Source organism: Balaenoptera physalus, assembly GCF_965194825.1.
Source record: "Balaenoptera physalus genome assembly, chromosome: 17".
Taxonomy (NCBI): domain Eukaryota; kingdom Metazoa; phylum Chordata; class Mammalia; order Artiodactyla; family Balaenopteridae; genus Balaenoptera; species Balaenoptera physalus.
The window spans coordinates 85,800,977-85,828,020 of NC_138895.1; the positions used below are offsets into that span (position 1 = coordinate 85,800,977).

General features: G+C 46.7%; 2 protein-coding genes across 12 annotated transcripts; one reads left to right on the forward strand and one right to left on the reverse strand.

Annotated features, from left to right (window-relative positions):
* Positions 1–406: 406 nt before the first annotated feature.
* On the reverse strand, positions 407–17,274 carry LOC309646765 (uncharacterized protein). 7 transcript variants are annotated; one of them, XM_082433343.1, is made up of 6 exons: positions 17,123–17,274; positions 16,747–16,874; positions 14,581–14,774; positions 14,087–14,213; positions 13,290–13,403; positions 407–4,228 (listed from the first exon to the last, which is right to left on the reverse strand). In XM_082433343.1, exons 2-6 carry the CDS (start codon positions 16,853–16,855, stop codon positions 1,938–1,940), a joined length of 2,835 nt encoding a protein of 944 aa, XP_082289469.1. In that variant the 5' UTR covers positions 16,856–16,874; positions 17,123–17,274; the 3' UTR covers positions 407–1,937. The 7 variants fall into 7 exon arrangements, with proteins under 7 accessions (XP_082289469.1, XP_082289468.1, XP_082289472.1 ...); XM_082433342.1 differs by having other exon boundaries at positions 17,062–17,271; XM_082433346.1 differs by lacking the exon at positions 17,123–17,274 and adding an exon at positions 15,608–15,732 and having other exon boundaries at positions 14,581–14,652; positions 16,747–16,878.
* Positions 17,275–19,789: 2,515 nt separating this feature from the next.
* LOC309646779 (UPF0488 protein C8orf33 homolog) lies at positions 19,790–24,747 on the forward strand. 5 transcript variants are annotated; one of them, XM_082433399.1, is made up of 7 exons: positions 20,442–22,141; positions 22,554–22,792; positions 22,878–22,917; positions 22,992–23,153; positions 23,353–23,437; positions 23,605–23,751; positions 24,129–24,747. In XM_082433399.1, the coding sequence occupies exons 1-7, from the start codon at positions 22,115–22,117 to the stop codon at positions 24,266–24,268; spliced, it is 840 nt and encodes a 279-aa protein (XP_082289525.1). In that variant the 5' UTR covers positions 20,442–22,114; the 3' UTR covers positions 24,269–24,747. The 5 variants fall into 5 exon arrangements, 4 of the variants coding, with proteins under 4 accessions (XP_082289528.1, XP_082289525.1, XP_082289526.1 ...); XM_082433400.1 differs by having other exon boundaries at positions 20,869–22,141; positions 22,523–22,792; positions 23,005–23,153; XM_082433402.1 differs by lacking the exon at positions 24,129–24,747 and having other exon boundaries at positions 19,790–22,141; positions 23,353–23,381; positions 23,605–23,741.
* The last annotated feature ends 2,297 nt before the right edge of the window (positions 24,748–27,044 follow it).

A 27,044-nucleotide genomic window follows, 5' to 3' on the forward strand; every position in this document is an offset into this window, starting at 1 on the left:
AGCAGCCTCTCTGTGCCTCAGTCTCATTGTGAAACAGGGTTAATAAAAGTACCTACTTCACTGAGGTGATGTGAGGATTAAATGAGAAAACCCAGGAAAAGCATTCATCACAGTGCCTCGCACATACTAAGGTAAAAAGGTAAAGGTTTGATGACTCAATCAGAATTTTTGTTTAGCACGTGATAACCATTATTATCACAGTGTATTAATTCCAGTTTTAAAAAATGTCAAAGCTATTTGTGGTGAAGTGTGCTTAGGAGAAGTATCATTAAGAGGCAGATTTTTCAATCAGCTCCTCAAAATTCTAAAACGAGTAAAGACCAATGCTACTGCTATATAGACAAGAGCCTGGAAAATAAGGCCTGAGCCATAGGTCAAGTCAAATAAGGAGAAAAGGTCAGTTAACTTCTAAGAAAAAGTTTCTTTAATAAAGCAGGAAAATAGGAATAAACTTATTACTGAAAAGGATACTATAAAGGAATAGAATGTCCAGCTATTAAGCAATTCACTGCTCCTCTTTCACTCCATTCTTACCCTGCCTTATTCATAAAGCGCCATCCCACTATAGCCCATCCCAGATCCTGTTAGTCCCTTCTCAAGGGTTCACACACGGTACCAGCTTCTCATCAGACTCTCAACAGCCACTTTCAATTGCCAGATTTGTTTCTAGAACTGTCTCTCACAGACTCCTTCTGCTGAATCTCTCATATTTATAACCCTTTTTCAGCCCATTTTGATGCTAATCTTTCCTCCACAAAAACAGAAGGAAGTGCCATAGAAACTTCTGGAGAATGGGGTTCTGAGGACACTGGAGTGAACCACAGGTGATGAACCAGGGGCAGCCACTCTGAAGACTGTGCTCAGGAAATCAGCTCCCAGGATGTTTAGCATCACCTCAAGGCGTCAGGTGGGAGGACCACGGGCACTGAGACACCACTGACTAATACAGCTCCTGGGAGGGACAAAAGCATGTTTACAGCATGCAGACAGGGGTCCAAGGCTGACAAACAGCCTGCGCGATAACCTACCCACGAAAAGGTGCTTAATGCTGTGTCCCTGCCTCACCTGGAGTCCTGTCCTCTGGCAGCAGGAGGACCTGCCCTTCTCACCAGAGTCTGCTCAGTGCGAGGCCGCCCAGTGAAAGGGAACAGCTCCAACCACTCACCTCCTCTCCCTCAGAAGTGGATCCAGAATATACCAACAGAATCTGTAAGCTGCGTCCTGGGTCCCAAGCCAGCCTGTGTCTACTTTATGCCTATTCCACCCCTCCAATTCATGGGTTTTTTTGTTTTCAAATTACCCTGTAGGAAACCCCAGTTTACATGAGTCACTTGACTTCCTAGCACGATCTCAACAGTTTGAATCTACACACAAGCCTCATTCCATAACAAACTCTGCTTATACTCATATGCCTTCCTACCTCTGTGGATTACCGGATCCTGAAAAGGGACAACCCCTTTGAAATTAAAGGTATCATATCCCTCACAATAAAACAAAAACATTTTGAAAAGGCCCTACAAACAAACAAATAAGAAAACCCCAACCCAGTTCCATCACACTCCTAAGTCCAAGGATCCCAGTTACTTTTCCTGAAGCTGAAATAGATGATGAAGAGGAAAGAAAAGAAAGGCAGGGGCCAAAGGAAACACCTAACTGTACACTAAGGTCTGGTGCTATAAAAACATGATCTAGGAAAGTATATTTAAGTTGCATTCATTTAAAACACTCAAGCAGAGAGCCATCCTCTGGGTCTGAGGGAAGGCATGTTACCTTGGAATGTTTACCACATAATTCAGCAGCCTGCCTTCAGTGAGCAGCACATTGGGAGATAGTTTAATTCCTTAAGAGCTGAATTTCCAAAAGGAAAGTCATAAAGTGAGCTTTCTTATCAGTAGAACTCTCCTGCTGTAAAACTGTGAAGAACGTATCAGAGTGAGTCACTCTCCACTGTGAACCTTCCGGTGCTGCATGAACGCTGCCTGTGCGCCAAAGAGCTCCCCACACTCGTCACACCGACTGGCTTGCTCTCCACCGTGGAGTCTGTGAACTTTCTCATGACTAATAAGAGATATTCTCTGGTTGTAAGTTTTCCCACATCTACTACACATGTAAGGTCGCTCTCCACTGTGGATTCTCTGATGTCGAATGAGGTGAGAGCTTTGTCGGAAGGATTTTTGACATTCAGTGCATTTATAGGGCTTCTCTCCAGTGTGAATTCTCTGGTGTTGGATAAGGGACAAGCGTGCACTGAATGATTTCTCACATTCACTGCACATGTAGGGTTTCTCTCCAGTGTGAACCCTCTGATGCTGAGTAAACTGTGAATGCTGGCTGAAGGCCTTGCCACACTCACTGCACTTGTAAGGCTTCTCGCCGGTGTGAACCCTGAGATGCTGAATGAGGGAGGAGCGGACGTTGAAGGCCTTCCCACAGTCACTACACGTGAAAGGGCTCTCCCCAGTGTGAATTCTTCGATGGCGGATGAGGTGTGCGCTCTGGCTGAAAGCTTTCCCACAGTCGCCGCACTCATAGGGCTTCTCCCCATTGTGTGTCCTCTCATGCTTAATTAGGGTGGATATCTGTCCAAAGGTTTTCCCACACTCGCTACACTCGTAGGGTTTGTCTCCAGTGTGACTCCTCTGGTGCTGGATTAGGTGTGAGCCCTGACTAAAGGCCTTCCCACAGCTGTGGCACTCGTAGGGTTTCTCTCCATTGTGCACTCTCTGATGCTGGACAAGGGAGGAGAGAACACTGAAGGCTTTGTCACACTCATTACACCTGTAGGGCCTCTCGCCATTGTGTGTCCTTTGATGGTGAATGAGATTAAAACTCTGGCTGAAAGCTTTTCCACACTCATCACACTCATAGGGCTTCTCTCCAGTGTGAATTCGCTGATGTTGAATAAGGTGTCCTTTTTGACTGAAGGTTTTCCCACACTCATTACACCCATAAGGTTTCTCTCCAGTGTGAATTCTCTGATGCTGAATGAGGGACAGGCGAGCACTGAAGGATTTCCCACACTCATTGCAGATATAAGGCTTCTCTCCAGTGTGAACCCTCTTATGTTGAATAACTTGTGAGCGCTGACTGAAGGATTTTCCACATTCATTACATCTATAGGGTTTCTCTCCAGTGTGGATTCTCTGATGAACAATAAGGGTTCGGTTCAGGCTAAAGAATTTTCCACATTCGTTACACTCATAGGGTTTTTCTCCTGTGTGAGTTCTCTGATGTTGAATGAGAGATAATCGTGCGCTGAAGGCTTTGCCACACTCAGCACGGTCATGGGGTTTCTCTCCAGAATGGGTTCTCTTATGCTGAGTGAGGTGTGACTGTCTCCGGAAGGCTTTCCCACATTCCACACACACGTACGGCTTCTCTGCACTATGCACTCTCTGATGATGGATCAGGTTAGAGCTATGACTAAAGGCTTTTCCACACTGACTGCACTCGTGGGGCTTCACCCCACTGTGAACTTCACAATGCTGAATGTAAGACGGACATGTGCTAAGAGCTTTCTCACATCCGTTAGCCTCACAGGGTCTTTCTCCAGTGTAAGTGTTACAGTGCTGCATGGCGTAGGGACGGGCATGGGAAGCTCTGCCACCTTCCTCACACCCGCAGGGCTTCTCTCCACTGTGAATTCTCCGGTGCTGAACGAGAGCTCTGCTCTGACCAAAAGCTATTCCACACACAGCACACTTTTCAAAGGTTTTTTCTGGACTGTTAATCCTCTGGTTCTCACTGAAAACTGAACTCTGCCTGGGCACTTTCACAAACACATCTGCCTGACAGCCTTGTTCTCCTACACAGAAACTTTGGAGGTTAGTGAGGTCCATACTTGTTTGGAAGTTTTCTACACGTGACACACTCTGGTGGAGACTTTTCCCTGAAGACAGCCTGCTGTTTCTGACAGAACTTGTGTCTGCAGCGCAACTTGCCTCAGCTGCACTGAATTTTGGACCTCTTTCCCCCAAGGGGGTTTTCACATGTGTCACTGTCACTGGCCTGAAATTACTCTTCTGGGGGAAATCCTTCTTAAGTCCCTCCACTGCATATTTCCCCCAGCAATTCTTTAGCTTTCCCTCAGTTTTAGTCATCTCTTCAAAATCAGATTCCTTGGAAATATTCCTTACATGCTCTTCTAATTTTGTTCTCTGGGATTCCATTTCTTCAGAAATTTCCTGCTTTGGAGTCAATTCTTTTTTTTCCTTCCTAGAGTCATAACCTAAAAAAAAAAAAAAAAAAAAAAAAGAGTTACTCGTGTTTTACTATGGGAAATACTTAGAGCATAAATAGAATCATTTATATGAAGCAATTATCTCCTAGGAGGATTTGGATTTTCAGAATGCAAAACCAAAAATGACCTTACTGGGAAGAGAAAAGAGAAGGCGAGGAGAGAGAAGCATGCTCTCAGAGCAATGAAAGCTGGTGTGAGAAGGAGGGAGGGAGGGAAGAAACCCAAGGTGAAATGCCTCCATTTCAGATGGGCTAACCAGGCACAGATGGAGCAGGAACTCGAGGCGTGACCTGAGGGAGAGGTGCCCTCAGAAGGCGAGGAGGGGGGACTTCCCTGGTGGTCCAGTGGTTAGGACTTCACCTTTCAATGCAGGGGGTGAGGGTTCCATCCCTGGTCAGGGAGCTCAGATCCCACATGCCTCAAACCAAAACATAAAACAGAAGCAATATTGTAACAACTTCAATAAAGACTTTAAAAAAAATGGTCCACATCAAAAAAACAAAAAACAAAAAAGAAGGCAAGGAGGGAGATGGGGAAGCCAGCAGTGGAGGCTTGGATGGTCAGCACCTACACTGATGTTACTGCTGCACACTCTGTAAAAAAAGGCATCTTCCGTGGCTTATACATAACAGGCATTCAAACATTTGTTGAAAAATAAATGTATCATAAATGATTTATAATGAATGAAGGGTATACTGAGTAACACATAATGGGAAAAATTATTTGATCTGGACAACTTGGTTTCACAGAAGTAAATCATGGAAAATAGAGAAAAATAGAAACAAGCAACCTACCCATTCAAATAGCAGGTACAGCACAAGGCAAAAAACCCAAATGTGTACACCAGTCCATACCACACGTTCCCAATGAATAAAAGTACCTGAAAATTTGTAAAAACTGTGACACAACTGAATTCTGAGACTCAATGAAAGGAAATGTACCAAAAACAAAACCACCCAGCCAAAAGCACTGAATCATGTGGCTACAAAGACCAGTGGAAGAACAAGCCTGGTGAGAACTGTGAGAGGGTAGCCCTGTTTTGAGAGACCGCAAAAGCACAATGGACTCTCTCTTTTGTAAACAGTGGTTATTATTAGAGCTGTTACTTTCAGACTGTTTAGCCAGAACAGAGACTGAGCTGAAAATATTAACTGGGTGGGACCTAACATTGGGCTAAGTCGTCTTTGCAGAACTAGGCCCAGTACTTCAAAGGGACTGATTTTTACCATTCAAGTCTGAAAGGTAAAAAGCAAACAATACTTCATTCTAGAAACCTAGGAGCAGCCTGAAGGGGCAGGTTGTGGATGGTAAAGGTCTTGAATTCCTGTGGCTTCTGTCAGGAGTATCTGAGGAGTTAAGAGTCTTCAACATCCTGGGACTAGAGTCTAAAAAGATGATCCTTGTCAAGAGGTGCTATTTCACCAGGTAGGAAACAGAATGAAGAATGTGACAAAACAAGAGACCACAGAACAAAGTGATCTACGAGTCAAGAAGCAACGTCTCCGGGACTTCTTTGGTGGCGCAGCGATGAAGAATCTGCCTGCCAAGGCAGGGGACACGGGTTTGAGTCCTGGTCCAGGAAGAGCCCACATGCTGAGGAGCAACTAAGCCCGTGAGCCACAACTACTGAGCCTGTGCTCTAGAGCTCGCGAGCCACAGCTACTGAGCCCGTGCACCACAACTACTGAAGCCCACGTGCCTAGAGCCCGTGCTCTGCAACAAAGAGAAGCCACCGCCGTGAGAAGCCCGCGCACCGCAACGAAGAGTAGCCGCCGCTCACTTCAACTAAAGAAAGCCCGCGTGCAGCGAGGACCCAAAGCAGCCAAAAAAAAAAAAAAAAAAAAAAAGAAGCAACGTCTCACACCAGTTCATGTTGCTTCAGATGTCAGGGGATCCTTGGTTGCCTGTTTGTATTTTATTTTATTTTTAATTTACTTTTATTATTTTTTTTAGCTCTTTTTTAAATTGAATTATAGTTGATGCCTGTTTGTATTTTAAATTGAGGCAATAAAAAGATACTTGGGAACTCTATGAATGAGGGTATTTATGAATCAGAAAGGCATTTGAGTGAGATGGTGGTTATAAGTCCAGGGTACCTCCAAATGCCAAAATTTGCAAGTCTTTACCTAGGGCTATTTGGTTTTTTGAGGCAATTCCTTTGTTTTTGCCCTAGGTAGAAGATATTTTACTGCTGGGTGTTCTTTGTACAGGGTTAGAGGAAGGAGGTGGTAGGATTAGCTGACTTCTGTATTTAGAATTTTTGGCTGTTATCTCAGGATTCAGGTTTGACCTTTTTTTTTTTTTTTAAACCCTTAAAGTTTCTATGAAGAAACTTTTACTCATCAATTGTCTAGTTATCCTGAGGGATAATCCACTTAGTAAAGGCAGAATCAATCCTTGATTCTTTTATTTACCAGTTTTCAGAATAATGAATCAGGTCCCTAACATTCCTCAAAGGGGACCAATGAGTAGGGAATTTTCCCCTGAGTATCAGACCAGCCATAACAAAGCTTAAGACCAACCCCTTAACATGGGAAGGTGATCCAATGGCATTTTATCTGTCTGCCAGAAGGAGACTTAATCCTCTTTCAAGAATGTAACATCATATAAAGCCTCTATAATTTTTAATCTATAATAACTAACACAATTAAATATCAGAAATCATGTTTTAAAAAAAAGACTAAACGACAAGAAACCAGGAGAAAAATATACGATTGAAACAAACCCACAGGCAATTCAGGTATTATCAAGAACCAGCTTAAAACAAACAAACAAACCATGATTAGTATATGTAAGAAAACAAAGATACAGAGAATTCACTAGAAATCAAATGAAAATTGAAATTAAGAGTTCAACAGACAAGAGAGTACATTGGCAGATAGCAGGTAACAAAACAGAGGATTACGTAACTGGAAGGTACATAAGTAATATCTGAAAAGTATTCAGATTGAAACACAGCAAGGAAAAAAATAGTACAGGGAATACAGAAAAGACTATAAGAAGCAGGTGCAACAAGGTGGAAAGCGTAATGTGTATATTCTCACAATCCCAGGAGGAGAGGAGAAAAGGAATAGGATAGAAGAAATAATTTAAGAAATTTTGGCCTAGATTTTCCCACAACTGACAAAAGTCTATAAACCATAGATTCAAAAAGCTCGAAGAACCCTAAGTAATGTCAATGCAAAGAAAACCACACATGGGTATAACATAGCCAAACTGTTGAAAACCAAAAAAAGAAATGTTAAAAGCAGCAAGAGGAAAAATATGTATCACCTTCAAAGCAAAATAAAATCGCAGGCTGACTTTTCGACTTCAGAAGTGGAAGAGAGCAGACAGAAAGACATTTTTAATGTACTGAAGAATACAACTGCCAACCTAGAATTCTACGTCCAGCAAAAATATTCTTCAAAACTGAAAGCCAGGAAATTCCACTTTGATGACAGTGTAATAAAGTCCATGGATCCAAGTCACAGCAAAACAAAGCTGGCAAGAACTATTAAAACAAAACAAAAAACCCAACCCCAACTAACAACCATTTTAATGACTCTGGAAATTGTCCTAAGAGCAAAAAGCAAATGAAGAAACGTTTATTCAAGAAAATCTACTAAAACTTGGCAAGAGCAGCAAGAGTGTGTGGCATGTGAGCCCTAACCCGCCGCACCTCCACCCACCCAGCTCAGCATGGCAGATGCTCTACTCCTCTTGGGTGGGGCCAAGAAGGAGCTCCCTCTCCCCGCAGCTCCCAGGGAAAGCTCCCCACATCTCACCAGGCTAGGCCACCAGCACCTATCATCCCCTCCAACTCCAACCTGAAGAGGTGAAATTCCTGGTGAGTGTGGCTGAGAGGGTGGGGGATCCCTTCCTGCATCCAGCCTCCCTGAGTCACAACAAACCTCCAAGACTAACTTTTAAAAATACTGCTGCCCAAATTTAACTGGATTGGACTGCTAGGGCATTTTCAAAAACAACAGAGCAATTTTCACTACTCTCATTATTTTGGAAATTCCGAGGGTTTTAGGAGCTCTGTGCCAGAAACGGGATGAGGACCAAATATATACTTCTTATTATAAATCACAATATCACAGATAGAAATGTATTGCATGTGACAAAAACAGCACAAAGGAGATGGGTGAGAGGTGAGATACACTGGAGTAAGGAAAGGACAGCAGATGTAACTTAAATGCACAGGAACAAACAAAGAGAAATGGTAAATAAGAAAGTAGATGATATAACAAACTGTATACATATATGCTGGTCTCATTTCTTCTTTTAGTTTCCACAACAGACATAAAATTATATAAAGTATTATAAGAATGTATTGTTGAATTTGTAACACACACAGATATACAACAACGCACAAAAAGGGAGAAAAGGGACTTCCCTGGTGATTCAGTGGTTAAGACTGGGGGCCCAGGTTCCCTGGGTCAGGGAACTAGATCCCGCATGCTGCAACCAAGACCTGGCACAGCCAAATAAATAAATAAATATTTAAAAACAACAACAACAACAACAACAAAAAACAAAAAGGAAGAAGAGGAAATGGCGTTCTACAGGAATAACTATTCTATAGTCATTGGAATAATATAAACCAGAAGTAGATTCTGATAATTTAAGATGTAGACGGTAAGTTCCGGAGCAACCACTAAGAAAACAGCAGTATTAGGTGTGGCCACGTAACTGAATTCTCAGCAGTGGAATGTAAGTAGAAGCGACGTGGGCAACTTCAAGGTCACAGACTCCATGGCAGTGAAATGGCCTCCTCCACTAACTCCCTCTCCCATAACCCAGTGTTACACCTGGAGGTGAGTGTTTAGGCATGCCAATCTAGAGGGTGGCAGAGAAACAAGACAGATGAGCTGGCCTCCTAACAAGCATGTCAAACTGAGAATCCACCAAACAGGGACGCTGTTACACGAGGGAGACAAACTTCTATCTGGTCGAGCCAATGCATGAAATACTATCACCTAATGCCGAGAATGAACGTTTCTGCAAGGCAAGATTTGGGGTGATGTTTTATTCTTGTCACCACACTTCTCTACAGGGATCAGTTCTGTTGTTCTACTAAAATGACACATGTTCACTGCACAAAAATAAATTATTTTTAAACACACATTCCATAGCTTTCCACCCTCCTAGGCTAAGAATCAAATCCAACACAGCCTGACGTGGTCCTGTCTACTCCTCCTTGGACACCTCTGTCTCGGCTGATGTCTCTCCTCCCCTGGACACTATGGGCTGAGACATCAGACGTCTCCTGGGAGATGAACCACTTCTTAGTCCAGGTAAGGAGGAAAGGGAAGATAGAAAAAAGGGTCACCAGGGGACGATGTTTAACAGATTGTGTGCCCCACAGAGGGTGGTGCATTGTATGTGGAGAAACTAAGGGGGACCCTAAAAGTAAGTTTAACTGGTTATGTTTTATCAGGGAAAATCCAGGTGAGAGAAACAGAGGCCATGGTACCACCTGTTTATTTCCAGCACTTTGTTACCCATAACTCCTTCCTGCCATCATGGGCCCATTCCCCTACATGCCTACTGTTCCTATGGTACGCACCCAAAAATCAATTCTGTTTTTATATATAAGTAATGAACAACTGGAAATTGGAATTTTAAAAAATACCATGTACAAAAACATCAAAAAATATGAAAGAGGGCTTCCTTGGTGGTGCAGTGGTTACGAATCTGCCTGCCAATGCAGGGGACACGGGTTCGAGCCCTGGTCCGGGAAGACCCCACATGCCGCGGAGCAACAAAGCCCATGTGCCACAACTACTGATCCTGCGCTCTAGATCTCGTGAGCCACAACTACTGAGCCCGTGTGCCACAACTGCTGAAGCCCGCACACCTAAAGCCTGTGCTCCGCAACAAGAGAAGCCACCGCAGTGAGAAGCCCACACACCACAATGAAGAGTAGCCCCCGCTCGCCACAACTAGAGAAAGCCCACACGCAGCAACAAAGATCCAACGCAGCCAAAAATAAATAAATAAAATAAATAAATTAAAAAAAAAGAATATATATATATATAACTGGATCACTTTGTTGTACGGCAGAAATTAACACAACTTTGTAAATCAACTATACTTCAATAAAATAAATGTTTTTAAAAAAATGAAATACTTAGGGATAAATCTGACAAAAGATGTAAAATGCCTGTACATAGAAAAGGATAAAATACTACTGAGAAATTAAGACAAATAAATGGAGACATACATCTTGTTCATGGGTCAGAAAACAATATATGTCAATTTCCCTCAAACTGATCTATGGATTCAATGCAATCTTAACAAAAATGCTAGCAGGACTTTTTTCAGATAGCAATAAGCTGATTTTTCAATTCACATGAAAATACAAAGGATCTAGAATAGCCAAAACAACTCTGAAAATGAAGAACAAAATTGGAGGACAAATGCTACCTGATTCCAGACTTTTAATGAAGCATCCACAACAGTGTGGTGTTGGAGTATAAAGATCGACAATAGAACAACGGAAGAGAACAGAGAGCCCCAAATAACCTCACATATATATGGACAACTCTCTCTTTTTTTTTTTTTGGTTGTGCTACGCAGCTTGCAGGATCTCAGTTCCCCAACCAGGGACTGAACCCAGGCCACAGCAGTGAAAGTGCCAAATTCTAACCACTAGACCATCAGGGAGCTCCCATGGACAACTAATTTTTGACAAAGGTGCAAAGGCAATGCAAGTGGAGAATGGATAGTCTTTTCAACAAATGGTACTGGAACAACTGGACATTCACTTGTAAAAAATTAAACTTGGATCCATACCTCACACCAAAAATTAACTCAACATGAATCAAGACTTAAATGCAACAAACAAAAATTTTAAATTATAAAATTTTCTTTTCAAAGAAGAAAATCTTCTGGGTTAGGCAAAGATTTCTTAGATATGACACCAAAAGCACAATCCATGAAAGAACAAATTAAAACTGGACTTCACCAAAATTTAAAACTTCTACTCTTCAAAAGACACTGTTAAGAGAATAAAAAGACAAGGCACAGAGCGGGAGAATAACCCATGCAAAGTATATCTCTGATAAAGGACCTGCAAACAGAACATTCCTGTATTTAGAAAGGAACTCTTTTAAAATCAACAATAAGGAAAGAAAACCCCAGTTAAAAATAGGCAAAGATCTGAACAGACATTCACCAGTGAAGAAATCCAGAAGGAAAACAAGCACATGAAAAGATGCTCAACATCTTTAATCATTAGGGAAATTAAAAATAAAACCACAATGAGATACCACTACACATCCATCACAGTGGCTACAATTAAAAGACTGACCACATCAAGTGCTGGCAAGGAAGTTGAGGAAATGGAACTCTTATCCACTGCTGGTGGGAATGTAAAATAGTACAACTACTTTGGAAAGCCCTTTGGCAGTTTCCTAAAAGTTTAAATAAACACCTGCCATGTAATCCAGCCATTTTATTCCTGGGTATTTCCAAGAGAAAAGGAAATGTATGGTCAAGCAAACAAAGGTTTGTACACAAATGTTCATGGCAGCTTTATTTGTATTAACCACAAATTGGAAACAATCTAAATGTCCATTAACAGAGAATGGATAAACAAATTGTGGTATATCCATACAACAGAATACTAATCAGAAATAAAAAAGAACTGAATTATTGACACACAACATGAATGGATCGCAAAATAATTATGTGAGTCAAGAAAAGCCAGGCCAAAAAAAAAATACATGCTCCATGATGTCAATTATATAAAACTCTAGAAAATGTAATCTATAGTGAGAGTAAGCAGATCAGTAATTGCTTCAGGATAGAGGTGGGAAGCGGTGAGAGGGAGGGATTACAAAGAGACATGAGAAAAGTTTTGTGGGTAATGAATATGTTTGCTATCTCTACCACAGTGGACAGTTTCATAGGTGCATACATATGCAAAAATGTTACCAAATTGTACATTTAAATATGTACAGCAGGGACTTCCTTGGTGGCACAGTGGTTAAGAATCTGCTTGCCAAGGCAGGGGACATGGGTTCGATCCCTGGTCCAGGACGATCCCACATGCCGCGGAGCAACTGAGCCCGCGTGCCACAACTACTGAAGCCCGCGCACCTAGAGCCTGTGCTCCACAACAAGAGAAGCCACTGCAACGAGAAGCCCGTGTACTGCGACGAAGAGTAGCCCCTGCTCGCTGCAACTAAAGAAAGCCCGCTCGCAGCAACAAAGACCCAAAGCAGCCAAAAATAAATAAATAAGATAAATAAATTTATTAAAAAAAAAACAAAAAAATATATACAGCATATTATATGCTAATTATACCTTTAAAAAGCTGTTTAAAAAAAAAAAAAAAAAAAGCGTGTGGTAGGGAGCCAGTCCACCAGAGATCCAACTCACCTCTGTCCCTGGCCGGCTGTGTGACCTTGGGATAGCAACTGAACCTCTCTGTGCCTCATTTTCCTGAGCACCGACTCTGCAGGGATGCTGGAGGATTGTGTAAGTTCACTGTGCCAGCACAGTGCTAGGAATGCACAACAGACCAGGTGATGTTAGCTGCTATGCAGCAAAGAGCACAGGAACTCTCCTCCGCTTACCATTTACACGCCCAAGTCCTTCGCTACACAAGAAGCAGCCCTAAGTCACGCGTTTCTCCGAAGCCCAGAATCAGCCTGGGAACTCTGAGTGAACAGCAGGCGTGAGAGTCTGGGCAGGATGGCAAGCCTCCAGGTGGACTCTCCAACTGGTGTCTCCAGCAGCCAAGGCAGAGCTGGCCAGCAAGGCCTGAGGACTGGGTGACATAGAAGCGACTGAGAGGCAGCCAGGGTAGGGAGGCAGCTGCCAGGGAGACACCCGAGCTCTTTTCAGGAACTGAAAGAGCATCCTTCTAGGGTAAGGTAAACATGATCCCATTCAGGGGCACAGAATAGGGGCCATTAATAGCAAAAAAGAGAAAAGAAGAGAAAGAAGACGGAGAAGGAAAGCAAAGCTCTGGTGGTGATGCAATTTGGCCTGGTGAAGTGGTGGCACCTGCCAGCAGGGGCACGAGAGTGTGGGGGTGTTCCTGCAGACTCACCTGCACGCCTGCGTCTCCAGATCCAGCTCCCCTCAATTCTTGGTGAGTGTGGGGCCCATGGCTCTTTCCCCTGCTCCAGCTTGGAGATGACATCAGGTTTGGAACCTTGAAGTCCTGCTCCAGAGAAAGAAAGCAAGACTGACAACTCATCCAGGTCCAGGGCAGGATGGCCCCATGGGCAGCACCTGTGTGCTGACCTTGCCTGCCACCTGGTCTCCAAAGCATGGAGACAGATGTAGGCCTCTGTCCCAGCTGAAGAAAAGTCAAACCCAGCTCTTCTGGGGGTCACAGATAAGGGACAGACTTGGGGCCTGAACACATCATGGCAGAAGACTCATGGTAGAGGAGGTGTTGGTGTACGGCAGAAGGACTAAGTATAAGGCAGGTATAAAGCAAGGCTCTGAAGCCAAATGGATGCAAATCCCAGATCTGCCCTGACAGCCTGTGTGATCTTAATAAAGTGATATTTGTCAGCCTCAGGTTCACCTATAAACTATGTATCTTACCACCAACCTCGAAGATGCATGAAGATTAACTGAGGGGATATGAATATACTTGGCATTCAATGAATAATGTTCTCCTTCCATACTTCCTACAAAGAACTTGGGGGAGTCCCTGGCACCACCTGTCCCCTCCTCTGCACAGACCAGGCCTGCCTGGGCCCAGGGCCACAAATGCCCCATGTCTGGGCCCAGGGGGTGAGAAGCCTCTGAGCCTTGAGCCCAGCCCCAGTCCCAGTTCCCAGGGCCATTCATGGAGCAGGAAGCCCAGAGCTGAGCTCCTGGGAAGAGCCTCACCCAGCGAGACCAGGTTCCCATAGGTTTCCAGCATCACATCCCTGTAGAGCCCCTTCTGAGCAGGGCTCAGACGGCCCCACTCCTCTTGGGAAAGGAGCACGGCCACTTCCTCGAAGGAAACCAGGACCTGGAATGACAAGATCTTGTTGCAACCCCAGGACAGGCCTGGGGGTAGGGAGGCACTAGGCTCAGGATGGGCAAAACCCCTCTGAGCACATGCACCAGACTGCCTTCCCCACAAGAGCAGGCTCTTTGAGGCAGACACCATTCTGACTCGTGTTTACCTGCCCATCCCTTGCCCTCCTCTGTGCCCAGGCCAGGGGTGAGATGATACAGTCCAGAGTGCATTTCAGGGACTTGAACCCGAGGGTTGAGGACATCAATGCAGACAGGGAGCCATCTACCCTGAGACCAGTGCCTCAGAGGGAACCGTGGAGACTCCAGCCAGGAAAGGGCTGAGGCCACACAGAGGCGTCTCCACGAAGACCACTCACCTGGGGCCCAGGAAGCAGCTGCTTGTGGGCCATCACTGGGTCTCCAAGCTTGTCCCGAGGAGGCAGGCCGAGCTGCAGCAAAAGGGAAGAGTGCGATGGAGCCTGACCCGCCTTCTGCTCCCCATGGCAACGTTGAGACTTCCGGGCCTGTACCTCAAGAGGTCTGTGGCAGCAGAGACCCAGTTGTAGGCTACCTGAAATCCCCAGGAAGGAACAATGGTCCCAGCACCCAGTGGCCTGAGACTACATATTCCCTTGCCTCCCATGAAGCCTCCCCAGCAGCCCATAGTACGACAGCATAACAAGGCCACACGTGAAAGCCAGGTCCCCGGCAGTGCACCTGACCAGGGGAGACGACGGTCTGCATCTCAGGCCCACCTAGGAGAATCCTGGGCAGTGGGCAAATAGCCGAGGAGAAGAAGAACAAGCTCCTACTCTACAGCAGTGCACAGCCGTAGGGAGGTTGACAGACATGATGCTTGTGTCAGGGGATAAGGAATAGAAACAATAAGCAGCACGAGGGCAGCAACTGTTGGGAGGAGATCTTTTACGAAAGGCAGCCAGGGAAGGCACCTCTGATAAAGTAACATCAAAACAGATATGGATGGAGTGAGGGCAGGCACTAAGTAGATATCAGGGGAGATACATCCTGGGCAGGGGGAGGCACAAGTGCAAAGGCTGCAAGGTGCAAGCACACTTGACGTGTTTAAGGAAGGGCAAGGAGGCCAGAGGGGCTGAAGCAGAGTAGGGGAGGGCAAGACAGAGGGGGGTGGGGTAACTTGTGGGCTATAGGACTTAGGCTTTTACTCTGAATGAGATTGGGAGCATCTGGAAGGTCTGGGCAGAGTGATATGACTTGACATGCGGCTGCTCCAGCTGCTGCTTTGAAAATGGACTAGGGGGCAGGGAGGAGGGTGTAAGGGTAGAAGCAGGAAAACCAACTGGAAGGTCCCAGCAATAACACAGCTAGAGACGATAGTATCTTGGAGCAGTGGTGGTAGCAGGTGATTAGTCAGATTGCAGATGCCTTTCAAAGGTACAGTCAATAGGATTTGCTGACAAATTAGATGTGGGATGAAACACCAAGATGTTTGGCCCAAACACCTGAGATGATGAAATTTCCAATTACCCAGGAAGACTGTAGAAGTATATCTGAAGGATAAAAATTAAAAGTTGTCTTGTACATGTTATGTTCAAGATGCCTATTAGAACTACAAGTGGAGAATGCGGGCATTTTGATCCACAAGTCCAAATTTCAGGAGAGGTTGAAGCTGGCTGGGTATATACTGGGAACTGTCAGCATACATATGACATTTAGAACCACAGATCTGGTGATAATTTAGGGTGACAGGTGACACGGGGTGTCACTCCCATGGAAACCTTTCCAACTGGCCTCTGATACACAGTCAGCCTCTACCCCCACAGCCTGCTTCATGCAAACAGACCCCTTAATTCAGGTAGAAATGTGCCCTTTTTCCTTGGACCCAGCTACTTTGGCCCTAGGCCCATCTTCTGGTCAACAAGGTGTTAAGGGAAGTTTGCAAATAGGCTTCTAGAAAAGGCTTTTCCTCCCTGATGATAAAAAAGAAGCAGGGAGAAACACTTCTGTCTAGTGTGACCATGAGGTGAAAACCCAGAGAACCTCAGAGACACAACCCAGAACAAACCCTGCCTGCCCCGCCTTCATCACTTAAGCCTCTGTTGGGCTCTAACTGACTGCTGAACCCAAGCTTATTAATGCCCAGTTCATTTCTCTTGGGCCATCCCGGAATCTCCACCTCAGGCCACCCAGGCCAGAGGCAGCCTCTCGGTCCTCAGCCAGGGCTTGCCTTTGACAGGTCCCTGGCGCTCACGCCCTTTGTGTACTGTGCACAAGTGGTCCTTCCAAATGCACTCTGCCTTCCCTTTCAGCCTCATGTGGGAGGCACGTAACACTCCTGTTAGAAGCATAGGCTCTGGGCTCCACCAGACTGAGTTCCAGTCTCAAATACACCACCTTCTAACGCAAGGGTCTCGAGTAAGTGACGTGTTTCTCCACAAACCATAAAGCGAAAACATCACCACTTACCTTAAGTGACTATTTTGAGTTAAGTGAGAAAAATGTATAAAGTGCCTCGCATAGTGTTCACAAACCACAAACAAAACCCAGTAAATCTTAATAATCACCAAGGCAGTGTGTAGTGGGCGCCCACCGAGCGAATGAATGAGCCCTGGGATTGTTCAGCGCCGGGATGTGCACCAACGTCCCTTCGCTGCACAGCCTTCGCGACTTCATCCTTTCACGGAACCTACTCCTGATAAGTGAAAAATATCCTCTCAGCTGACAAAAAGCACAGGTTCGGTGCATCCCCTGACCGCGCCCAAACTTCGCCTCCTCCGTGAGGCCTGGCTCTTGCCCGCCGCCCCGCCTCCGCGCCAGGGTAGCCCGGACCCCACCCCCGCGCGGGTTTCCGCCCGGCCCGCCCCTCAGGCCACACGAACAGGTGCTCCCCCGGCTCGGCCCAGCCCCGCGCCGTCCCGCCTGTCGCAGCGCCGCAGGCACCTCCGCGCCAGGGGAGGCCAGGACTCCCTCGGTTCCGCCGAGAAACGTAAACGTGCCCCACACACCACGCCGAGGAGGGCGGACCCGCCAGGCCGGAAATGCCCGCTAGGAACTTCCGCCCCGCCGCCAGCTTACCGGCCAATCAGATCCTAGGGTTCTGTCGGGCCGCTCTAGGCGGCTCAGAGGACTCTATGCCACTGGCCCCCTCGTCTTGGGAGAGGCTTTAGAAGTTCGTCAGAGAGTTAGGGAGTGACGCAAGAAACTCGGATCTACCCAGAGAAGGGAAAAGGATCAGAGAGGGAATAAGTGAAGATAAAATAAAATCTTTTACTTGTCTTACTCCTAAGTAAAATAAAAGGTCATTGTTTTTCAGAGTAATATTGAATATTAGTGACAGTGTATTGGGTAACTGTCGCATGTGTAAGGTGAGTGGCAGCGGTGTCCTAGGGACGGGAGAGAGGAATCGGGACACTGGGTTATAAGTACCCGTGCTACCCTTGAGGCGGTGTAGTGTTATTTGAAGGTGGACTTACATTAGTCCTAATATATATTGCAAACTTCTAAGACAAACATTGTTTTTTTTGCAGTATAATTGACATGCTAAATAGGAGAAAAAAAATCTAGTCAGATAAAATGCTCAATTAAACCGGAGAAGGCAGGAGAAGAGGCAAAGATTTTTAAAAAGAAACAAGTGTAATGAATAAAAAACAGTAACAACCATATTAATACTCACTTTAAAAGTGAATGGTCTAGATACACCAATTAAAAGACAGAACTGTCAAAGCAGATAAAAAAAATAAGACATATAACATATAATTATATGTTGTCTATAAGAAGCCCATTTTAAACACGAAGACACAGATTAAAAATAAAGGGAGGAGAAAGGCATACCATGCTAACACTAATGGAAAGAAAGTTGGAGTATCTATATCGATTTCAGACAAAGCTGACTTTAGAGCAAGTAAAATTATCGGGGACAAAAAGGGGTATTAAGTATGATAAAGGGATCAAGTCTGTAAGAAAACACAAGGATCCTTACCGTGTATGCACCTAACAACAGAGCATCAAAATACATGAGACAAAAACTGATAGCACAGCACATTTTTCCAACAGCATTTGCTCACTTCATGTCTTGGTGTCACATTTTTGTAATTCTCGCAATATTTCAAACCTATCATTATTATATTTGTTATGGTGATCTGCAGTCAGTGATATTTGATGTTTTGACTATGACTTGCTGAAGACTCAGATGATGGTTGGCATTTTTTAGCAATATTTTTTATTAACGTATGTACATTGTTTTTTAGACATAATGCTATTGCACACTTAACAGACTATATTGCAGTGTAAACATAACTTTTATATTCACTGGAAAACCAGAAAAATTCGTGTGACTTATTGCAACATCCACCTTATTACGGTAGTCTGGAACCGAACCTGCCGTATCTCTGAGGTGTGCCTGTATATTAACTGCCACACTTTTTGTATTTTTATGATTTTTCTTGGGGATTTCACTGTTTAAAATGGCCCTCAAGCATAGTGCTGAAGTGCTGTCTAATGTCCCTAAGTGCAAGAGGGCTGTGATGTGATGCCTTTATAGAGGAAGCGTGCTAGATGAACTTCATTCAGCACAAGTTATAGCGCTGTTGGCCGAGTTCAGTGTTTATGAATCAACAGTATATATTAAATAAGCTGTCTTTAAGCAGAAACACACATAAAACAAGGTTATGTATTGATTGGTTGATGAAAATGTCGTGACCAGAGGCTCCGAGGAACCGAACTCTATTTCCCCTAGGAGCAATGGTTTGTTATTCCCTAATTCAGCGTTCCCAGCTACTTTATACAACTACCGTGGTTGATGAGAATTGGCTGTATGTAAATATTTATATTTGCACATATGAAATTTATAGTATATTTTCTAAACAGGCCAGGGGAGTAGGCCAAGGAAAGACTGTGTCAGTGGAGACTAGTGTGTCTCAAGAGACAGAAAGCAGCCATGATGGTTGAGAGTGAAACGTTAGGCATGGTTCCTGCAGTGGCTGTGGAGGTGCAGACAGCCAGGCACAGCTAGATGAAGACTTGCTGTTCATTTTATGAGCCTTTATTACATGCCAGGGTGGGAGGCAATGTAGAGGAGATCTGGGGACTTAGTGACATGGAGGACTAGATCGTCTATGCTTTCCTCTCTAGAGCTCTTCAAGGACCTACTGTCTGAGTTTGGGGGTTTGAACAGGTGCTAGTACCGTCAGGGAAGAAAAATGAGGTGGCTGACTGGGCAGAGGGCAGTGGGGGCTGCAGGGCCTGTAAGGAGAGGTGGGGGGTGAGGCTCGGAAGGCTGGCAGATCAGCAGGGCCAGAGCAGAGTGAGGTCTGGAAATAGTTGCCTCTGTATGACTTATGGGGCATGTGCTGGCTGGAAGTAAGGAGCTTGGACTTTATGCTGGAGGAAATAGAAGATTTCTAGGCAGGAGAGCAGCACAGTTTCTGTTTTAGAAAGACCACTCTCACCACAGGGTGGTTCAGAAAAGACAGGAGAGAGTGAAAGTGCAGGCAGAGAGATGAGTGAGAACTCGATTGAAGTTCAGGGCAGATACGGTGTGTGTTGGGGGGGTGGGGGTAGGTAGGGGTGGAGATTACTTAGGAGATAAACTGATAGGATTCAGTGGCTGACTGGGAATAGAGGCTGTGGAAGGGGAAGCATCTGGTGTGAGGCCTGTGCTCAGGCACACATGTCTGGGCTGAGAAGGCTTCTGTAGGAAGCAGTTTTGGGCCAAGTCAGAGGGGTTTCACAGCCAAAGGAGGCAGGGAGAGGCCCCTTAGGGTCTGGAGTCCACTCACCACCAAAACCTCAGTCTCCCAGGACTGAAATACATCCTAACTGTGGTTGTTTTAAAATATGTCTAAAAAGTGTTTGGTCTTCCTCCAAAAGGTGAAGCAGCCTCAAAGAGAGCCTGAGCTAGAACCAACCAGCTATGCTTTTGCTAGGTTCCTGACCCTCAGAAACCATGAGATAAAGAATGTTTGTTGTTTTCAATCTGATAAGTTTTGTGGTAATTTGTTACACTTCAGTAAATAGCTAATATATTAGCTATTTGGGTTGGCCAAAAAGTTCGTTTGTTTTTTTCTGTAAGATGGCTATAGTAGTGCTTAGTTGTCTTTAACTTCATTCAAAACAATTTTGTTAGATTGTATTGAGACAGCGGTCATATCAGCGTACATTTTAAAAAAACATATCAAAATTGGTGAATTTTTGTGTAGCCATTTTATTTTACTTTAAAAAAATTTTTAAAAGAAATTTATTTATTTAGGTTTTTTTTTTTTTGGCTGCGTTGGGTCTTCATTGCTGTGCGTGGGCTTTCTGTAGTTGCGGCAAGCGGGAGCTACTCTTTGTTGTGGTGCATGGGCTTCTAATTGCGGTGGCTTCTCTTGTTGCGGAGCACGGGCTCTAGGTGAGTGGGCTTCAGTAGTTGTGGCGCACAGCCTCAGTAGTTGTGCCTCGCGGGCTCTAGAGCGCAGGCTCAGTAGTTGTGGTGCACAGGCTTAGTTGCTCCGCGGCATATGGGATCTTCCCGGACCAGGTCTCGAACCCGTGTCCCTGCACTGGCCGGCAGATTCTTAACCATTGCGCCACCAGGGAAGTCCCTGTGTAGCCATTTTAATATTGGAGAAGGAAGAAAAAACCCAACAGTTTCAGCATATTATGCTTTATTATTTCAAGAAAGGTAAAAACGCAACTGAAACACAAAAAAAATTTGTGCAGTTTATGGAGAGGGGGCTGTGACAGATTGAACGTGCCCAAAGTGGTTTGCGAAGTTTTGTGCTGGAGATTTCTCGCTGGACGATGCTCCATGGTCGGGTAGACCAGTTGAAGTTGATAGCGATCAAAGAGAGAACATTAATTGAGAACAATCAACGTTATACCACACGGGAGATAGCTGACATACTCAAAATATCCAAATCATGCGTTGAAAATCATTCGCACCAGCTTGGTTATGTTCATCGCTTTGATGTTTGGCTTCCACATAAGTTACGCGGGAAAAACCTTCTTGACCGTATTTCTGCATGCGATTCTCTACTTGAACATAATGAAAACGTTCCATTTTTAAAACAAATTGTGATGGGTGATGCAAAGTGGATACTGTACTATAATGTGAAATGGAAGAGATCGTGGGGCAAGTGAAATGAACCACCACCAAGCACACCGAAGGCCAGTCTTCATCTAAAGAAGGTGATGTGTATATGGTGGAATTGGAAGGGAGTCCCCTATTACGAGCTCCTTCTGGAAAATCGAATGAGTAATTCCAACAAGTACTGCTCCCAATTAGACCAAATGAAAGCAGCACTCATTGAAAAGCGTCTGGAATTAGTCAACAGAAAACGCATAATCTTCCATCAGGATACCACAAGACTGCATGTTTTTTGATGACCAGGCAAAAACTGTTACAACTTGGCTGGGAAGTTCTGATTCATCTGCCGTATTCACCAGACACTGCACCTTTGGATTTCCATTTATTTCAGTCTTTACAAAATTCTCTTACTGGAAAAAATTTCCATTCCCCAGAAGACTGTAAAAGGTACCTCGAACAGTTCTTTGCTCAAAAAGATAAGAGTTTTGGGGAAGATGGAATTATGAAGTTGCCTGAAAAATGGCAGGAGGTAGTGGAACAAAACGGTGAATACGTTGTTCAATAAAGTTCTTGGTGAAGATGAAAAATGTGTCTTTTGTTTTTACTTAAAAACCTAAGGAACTTTTTCACCAACCCGGTACTAACTACTGGGATGACCAAACTGTACCTTCTGAGACCTCCCATCCCCTCGCCTCAGGAAACAACGCCGATTTCACTGACAGGAATCATCGGACAGCAGCACCTCGGACTCCTGTCCTCTCAAGCAGCACCACGCACCCGGGTCCTCCTGACGCCTGTGATGCGGAACAAGGAGCGGCGCCTGGTGGTGGGGCGGCCTTGGGCAGGGAGCGCAGAAGGGCAGATAGATGGTGCCCACGTCGAGACGCCAGCAGGTGCGCGGGGTCTTCCTGTTTCTGAATCCCCTCCAGGTCCTCCCCTCCCCTGCCCCAGCCCCTCTGGGCCCTCACCACACAGCAGCATCTGGGTAAGGCCGCGTCACTCCTCGGATGGATGAACGTCCCCCAGTGCTTCCACTGCGCTTACAACAGAAGCCGCCTCCCGCTGCGGTCCAGGGCCCTGCAACTACCCCACCTCACCTTGCACCTCGGCCCCCGCCCTCCTTTCCGCTGCCGGACCAGCCCCTCCAGGGCTGCTACTCCTTGCAGGACTTTGCTGACCACTCGTCGCCCCGTTGGGGCCGCTGTTATTCACAGCGCCGCTCTGGCTGACAGCTTTTCATGTCTGTTTACCTGCTTTTCCCTCCCCACTGGCAGGTGAGCTTTAAGGGCACATTCCCTTGTGTAGGCGTCGTCCTTTTATCCAGAGCAGTACCTGCAACCTAGTCAGTGTTGGGGAGGGTCTCCTGCAGACCGCGCTCCGAACGGCCCGGGCCCCGCCCACCGCGCTCCGAAAGGCCCGGGCCCGCCCACCGCGCCGCCCGCGCCCTGCGGAACTCTGCTAGGCGGACGTGTTTGGCGGGGAGCGAATTCGGCGTCGGTCCCGAAGCCCTCCTCAGGCTCTGGCTACGGCTGCAGCGCATGGCGGTGAGTGCTGCGGTGAGGGCGCGCTGGTGGCGGGGCCTTGGGCCGTTGGCTCCTCGTGATCCTCGTACTGTCCCCCCTTCTCCAGGCTCCAGGACATCCTGCTCGGGAGACATCGGCAGCCCCAGGTACTGCCCGCGCACCCCGCAGCCCCCGGTTCCCCCCGGCGCCCCGAGTCCTTCCACTGTAAGGCCCTATCCAGTCTGTCTGCTTAGGGCACCCTACGTGCAGTGACGCTAACTCCAGGGCCAAGAAGCAAAAGAAGAAGAAGAAAACCCGGAATGGGGCCTCTGCGGCGAATGGAGGCGGGAAAGCCACAGAAACGCCGGCCCCAGAGGAAGCCCCGCTAAGTGCGGAGGCCCAGGCAAGGGCGGGCCTTAGTCGGGAAGGGTGGAGCCTCGGGGTGCATTCTGGGTGGGAATCCGCCGGTGGGTGTAGTCTCGGATTTGCGGGCTAAAAGCGGGGAGAGGATGAGACGGGGCGTTTTGGGTTCCTGTGGGATGGGGCTGGAGGCCGCGGGGTCCAGGTGCCCTCTCACAGCCACTGTCCCCGATCCACCGCAGGCGGAGCAGCTGGCCCGGGAACTGGCCTGGTGCGTGGAAAAGCTGGAGCTGGGGCTGAAGATGCAGAGACCCACCCCTAAGCAGAGTGAGGGGCCTGTCTGTAGAGTTGCGGGGGGGCGGGGGAGGGGGCGGGTGAACGGTGACAGTCCTGTGGCCTGCAGGTGCTCCCAAGGGATGGAATCGTTACCCTTGCGGTAGGACAGTTGGAGGTGAGGATAGAGAAGGTTACTAGTCCTGTGTTTTCATCTTCAGAAGAGCAAGCTCTTGGGGCAATCCGAACCCTGCGCAGCCAAAGAACCCCCCTGCCCCGGAAGAGGCAGCTGATGCGCTCCTTGTTCGGGGACTACAGGGCTCAGATGGAAGCCGAGTGGTGCGTGGCCCTGCGGGCTCTCAGGACTGGTGAGGACCTGGGAGCTGGTTGGTGCACACCTGCCTAGTTCAAGGGGGCGGGGAGGGAGAGCCTGGGGAGTGGAAGGAGGGAGCCGAGAGCAGTAGGGCTGGTGGGGGTAGAAGATGGCTCAGGAAAGCGTCAGGGAGCAGGGAGAGAGAAAGCCTGGATCTCAGGAACACAGAACTCGGGCTTGGACCAGGGAGGCAGGGGCAGGAGAGTTAGTGTATCTCTCTGTGATTCTCAAGGGGGTGTGATGATAGTGTGATACCTTATAATTTTGAGAAGTAAGTCAGTTAATTTTTACAATGGGGATAGAGTTGTATGGGCACAGTTAACAGTAGCCATTATCATTCAATTCTGATACGGTCTCTCCCCTCCCTTACAGCTGCCCACTCAGTCCAGTTGCAGCCTGTAGGTGAGGCCGCCAGAAAGAAGAGCCGAAGGGTCTGCAGGCCTCGTCTAACAGGGAGAGCCAAGGACACCCTAGACACTCCTCATGAAGAGTTTAGGTTCAATTTCTTTTAGCCTGTTCCCCATTCTGGAACGGTCCTCCTCTGCAGTTGGTGCAGGGGTTTGTCTTGAGTGCAGAGCTTTCCCAGGAATGCTTTGTCAGACAGATGTGGGGTTGCTCTGTCCCTGGCTGGTCAGTGAATCTGGTGCCATGGCTGTTGGGCAGATGCAAGACCTGCATGTTGGGTACTGACCTGACTGTGAGACAAGCCCAGGACCCCGTTTATAGGTTTTCAGCTGAAATGTCTCTCCTGCCAGAAGAGGGAAGTCCATTCAGAAGTTTCTACAGTAAACTGAAGTGAGTGTTTAGCATGTTGTAGAAGGACTCTTTTAACAGGCTTAGGAGCAGACTAGGTAGATGTTGGTAATAAGGATTAGTGGGGAAGCTACATAGTTGTACACTGGTGCTCACTTATGGAAGGATGTTCTGTCAAGTGGTGTAGAGTTCCATGCCATTGTGTCACATTGCCATAATAAAAGTATTCCTCATAAAAGTGGAGGAGTGAAAACGTGTGTTAACTGTCTATATAGTTGAGGTGGTGTGTGGCACTGCTGGGTCCAGGCTCTCACCCCAGTGCTTGGTCTTTTGTCTATATTGCCTTCATTCCTGAGCAGGTATCATCCTTGGGGAGCCATCGTAGCCCCCAGCAGCCCAGGCTTTGTTCTGAGGAGCAGATAGCTTCCTGCCCTAGGAATCCCAGCCAGACGCTAGCATTGATCCTCAGTGGACAAGCTCTGATGTCAGCTGCTCCAGGTGATAGTCCCAGGCCTTCTGCATTAAGTTGGGTTTTCACGGGGGTTAATCCTCTTCAGTGGTTGTTATGCCATCTTTGGTGGTGTCTCCCAAACTTGCAGACTAGACTAGATAGATACCTGGAGCCCACCTGCCTACTCAACATCTCTATTTTGCTGTTTCACAGGCATTTCAAACTTGACGTGTCCAAAACATCCGATTAGTCCCTAAATCTCCATTTGTTTTCTGCTTTTCAGTGAATGGCACTACTGCCCAACTAGTTGATCAGGCCAAAAATCTGTGTCACCTCTGCAAAAGGGGTTCGTGAATCCAATTCCAACGTGTGTGTGTGTTTGTGTCGAAGGTTCCCGACACCAACAGCAATTCTTGGATGTCAGCAGCGTGTCCAAGAATGCAACTCAATTCTGACACTGTTTACCCCGAGATGGAATCAGATTCCATAGGAAAAGCGCTCAGTCCCACAAGACCCCCCTCCACTTCACATGCCAGTCACGAGTCCTATAGTTGTTCCCTATACTTCTGACCAACTGACTATAAATCAGGTTCCTGTGACCCCCTTCTTGGGTTCAGTTAACTTGCTATAATGAATACCAGAACTCAGGAAAACTTGTTCACTCACTAGATTACCAGTTTATTACTAGGATATGAATAAAAGCCAGATACATATCACCAGGCACAGGGAAGGGCATGCAACTCTCCTTCGGTCTCCGTGTTCACCACCCGGAAGCTCTCTAAACCCCATCCTTTTGTATTTTATGGTGTCTTCCTTACATAGACATTATTGATTCAACTTTTAGCCCTTCTCCGCTCCCCAGAGGTGGGAAGTTTTAACCCTCTAATCACATGCTTAGTTCTGCCCGCCAGCCTCCATCTTTTGTCGGAATTCGAAAGTCACCTTCCCTGAAGTGTTTTCAGGAACTGAGGACGAGAGACCAAATAACCTATTGCCATTGTTCCTCAGGAAATTCCAAGGGTTTTTTGGAGCAGTGAGCCAGAAACTGTGGATGAAGACCAAATACATGTGAGAAATAAATATTTTGATCATTTGAATGAACATATATATATACATTTCTTATAAATCATGGTATTGCGTCCTCTATTGCCCTTTCTCCCCCACGTGTGTTCAGTACTTCAGCTGGTATGAGCTCTATCTTCAAAATAAGTCTCAGATGTTCCGCGCTTTCTTTGTCTTCTCTGCTAAGCATCCTCATGCTGGCCACGTCTCTCGCCCTGAATGCCACGTGAGCCTCCGGGTGTGAGTCCCCTCTGACAGCCACTCCTGCCTCCTGTCTGTTCAGCAGCCAGAGTGTTCCTCCTCCATGTGTGCTGGGTTCTGTTCCTCTGACCCAGTGACTTGATCATACCTAGGATGCCATATGAAGGCTGGTGGATGAGGCCCCACACAGGGCCTGCACACATTTAGACTCCTGACCCCCTGTCTGATGTGGCTCCCTCCTCGCCACCCCGTTCCTACCTTGCTGGCTTCCTGTCTGCTCCTGAGGCAACCAACTTAATCCTGCTGAAAGGTCTTCAGTTCTGCTGCTCCCTTTGCCTGATTGCTCTTCCTTCAGATCTTAGCAGGACTGGCCTCTGGAGAGTAAATGGCTTTGATGGAGAAGTAGCTCCACCCCACCACTCCTCAGCTGGAGCTGGGGAGGGGGACACAGAGGCGAGCAGCTCTGAGGCGCAGCGCGGCGGGTTCCATAGAGTCCACCTGCAGCAGGTCCTGGACTTTGGGAAACACGGGACAAGGAAACAGGACGCGTTTGGAGACCGGAGATGTGGGGGAACTGCCTGGCCTCTGGGTGGGCAGTCAGCTAGGCCGCCCTCTCCAGTCTTGGATCATCTTTCTACTTGGGATGCTCCTCCTTTGGCCTGTACCCAGTGGTGGTCTTGGCGGGGTTCCCTCTGTGACTTTTCTGTTGCGCAACTACAGCTAAGTCACATCCCTTCCCCTGTCCTCTGTTCAGCCATCTGCACGTGGAGTGGGTGGAGGTAGTGGTGGGCGAGGTGAACTGGAGGCCCTCACCCACCTGC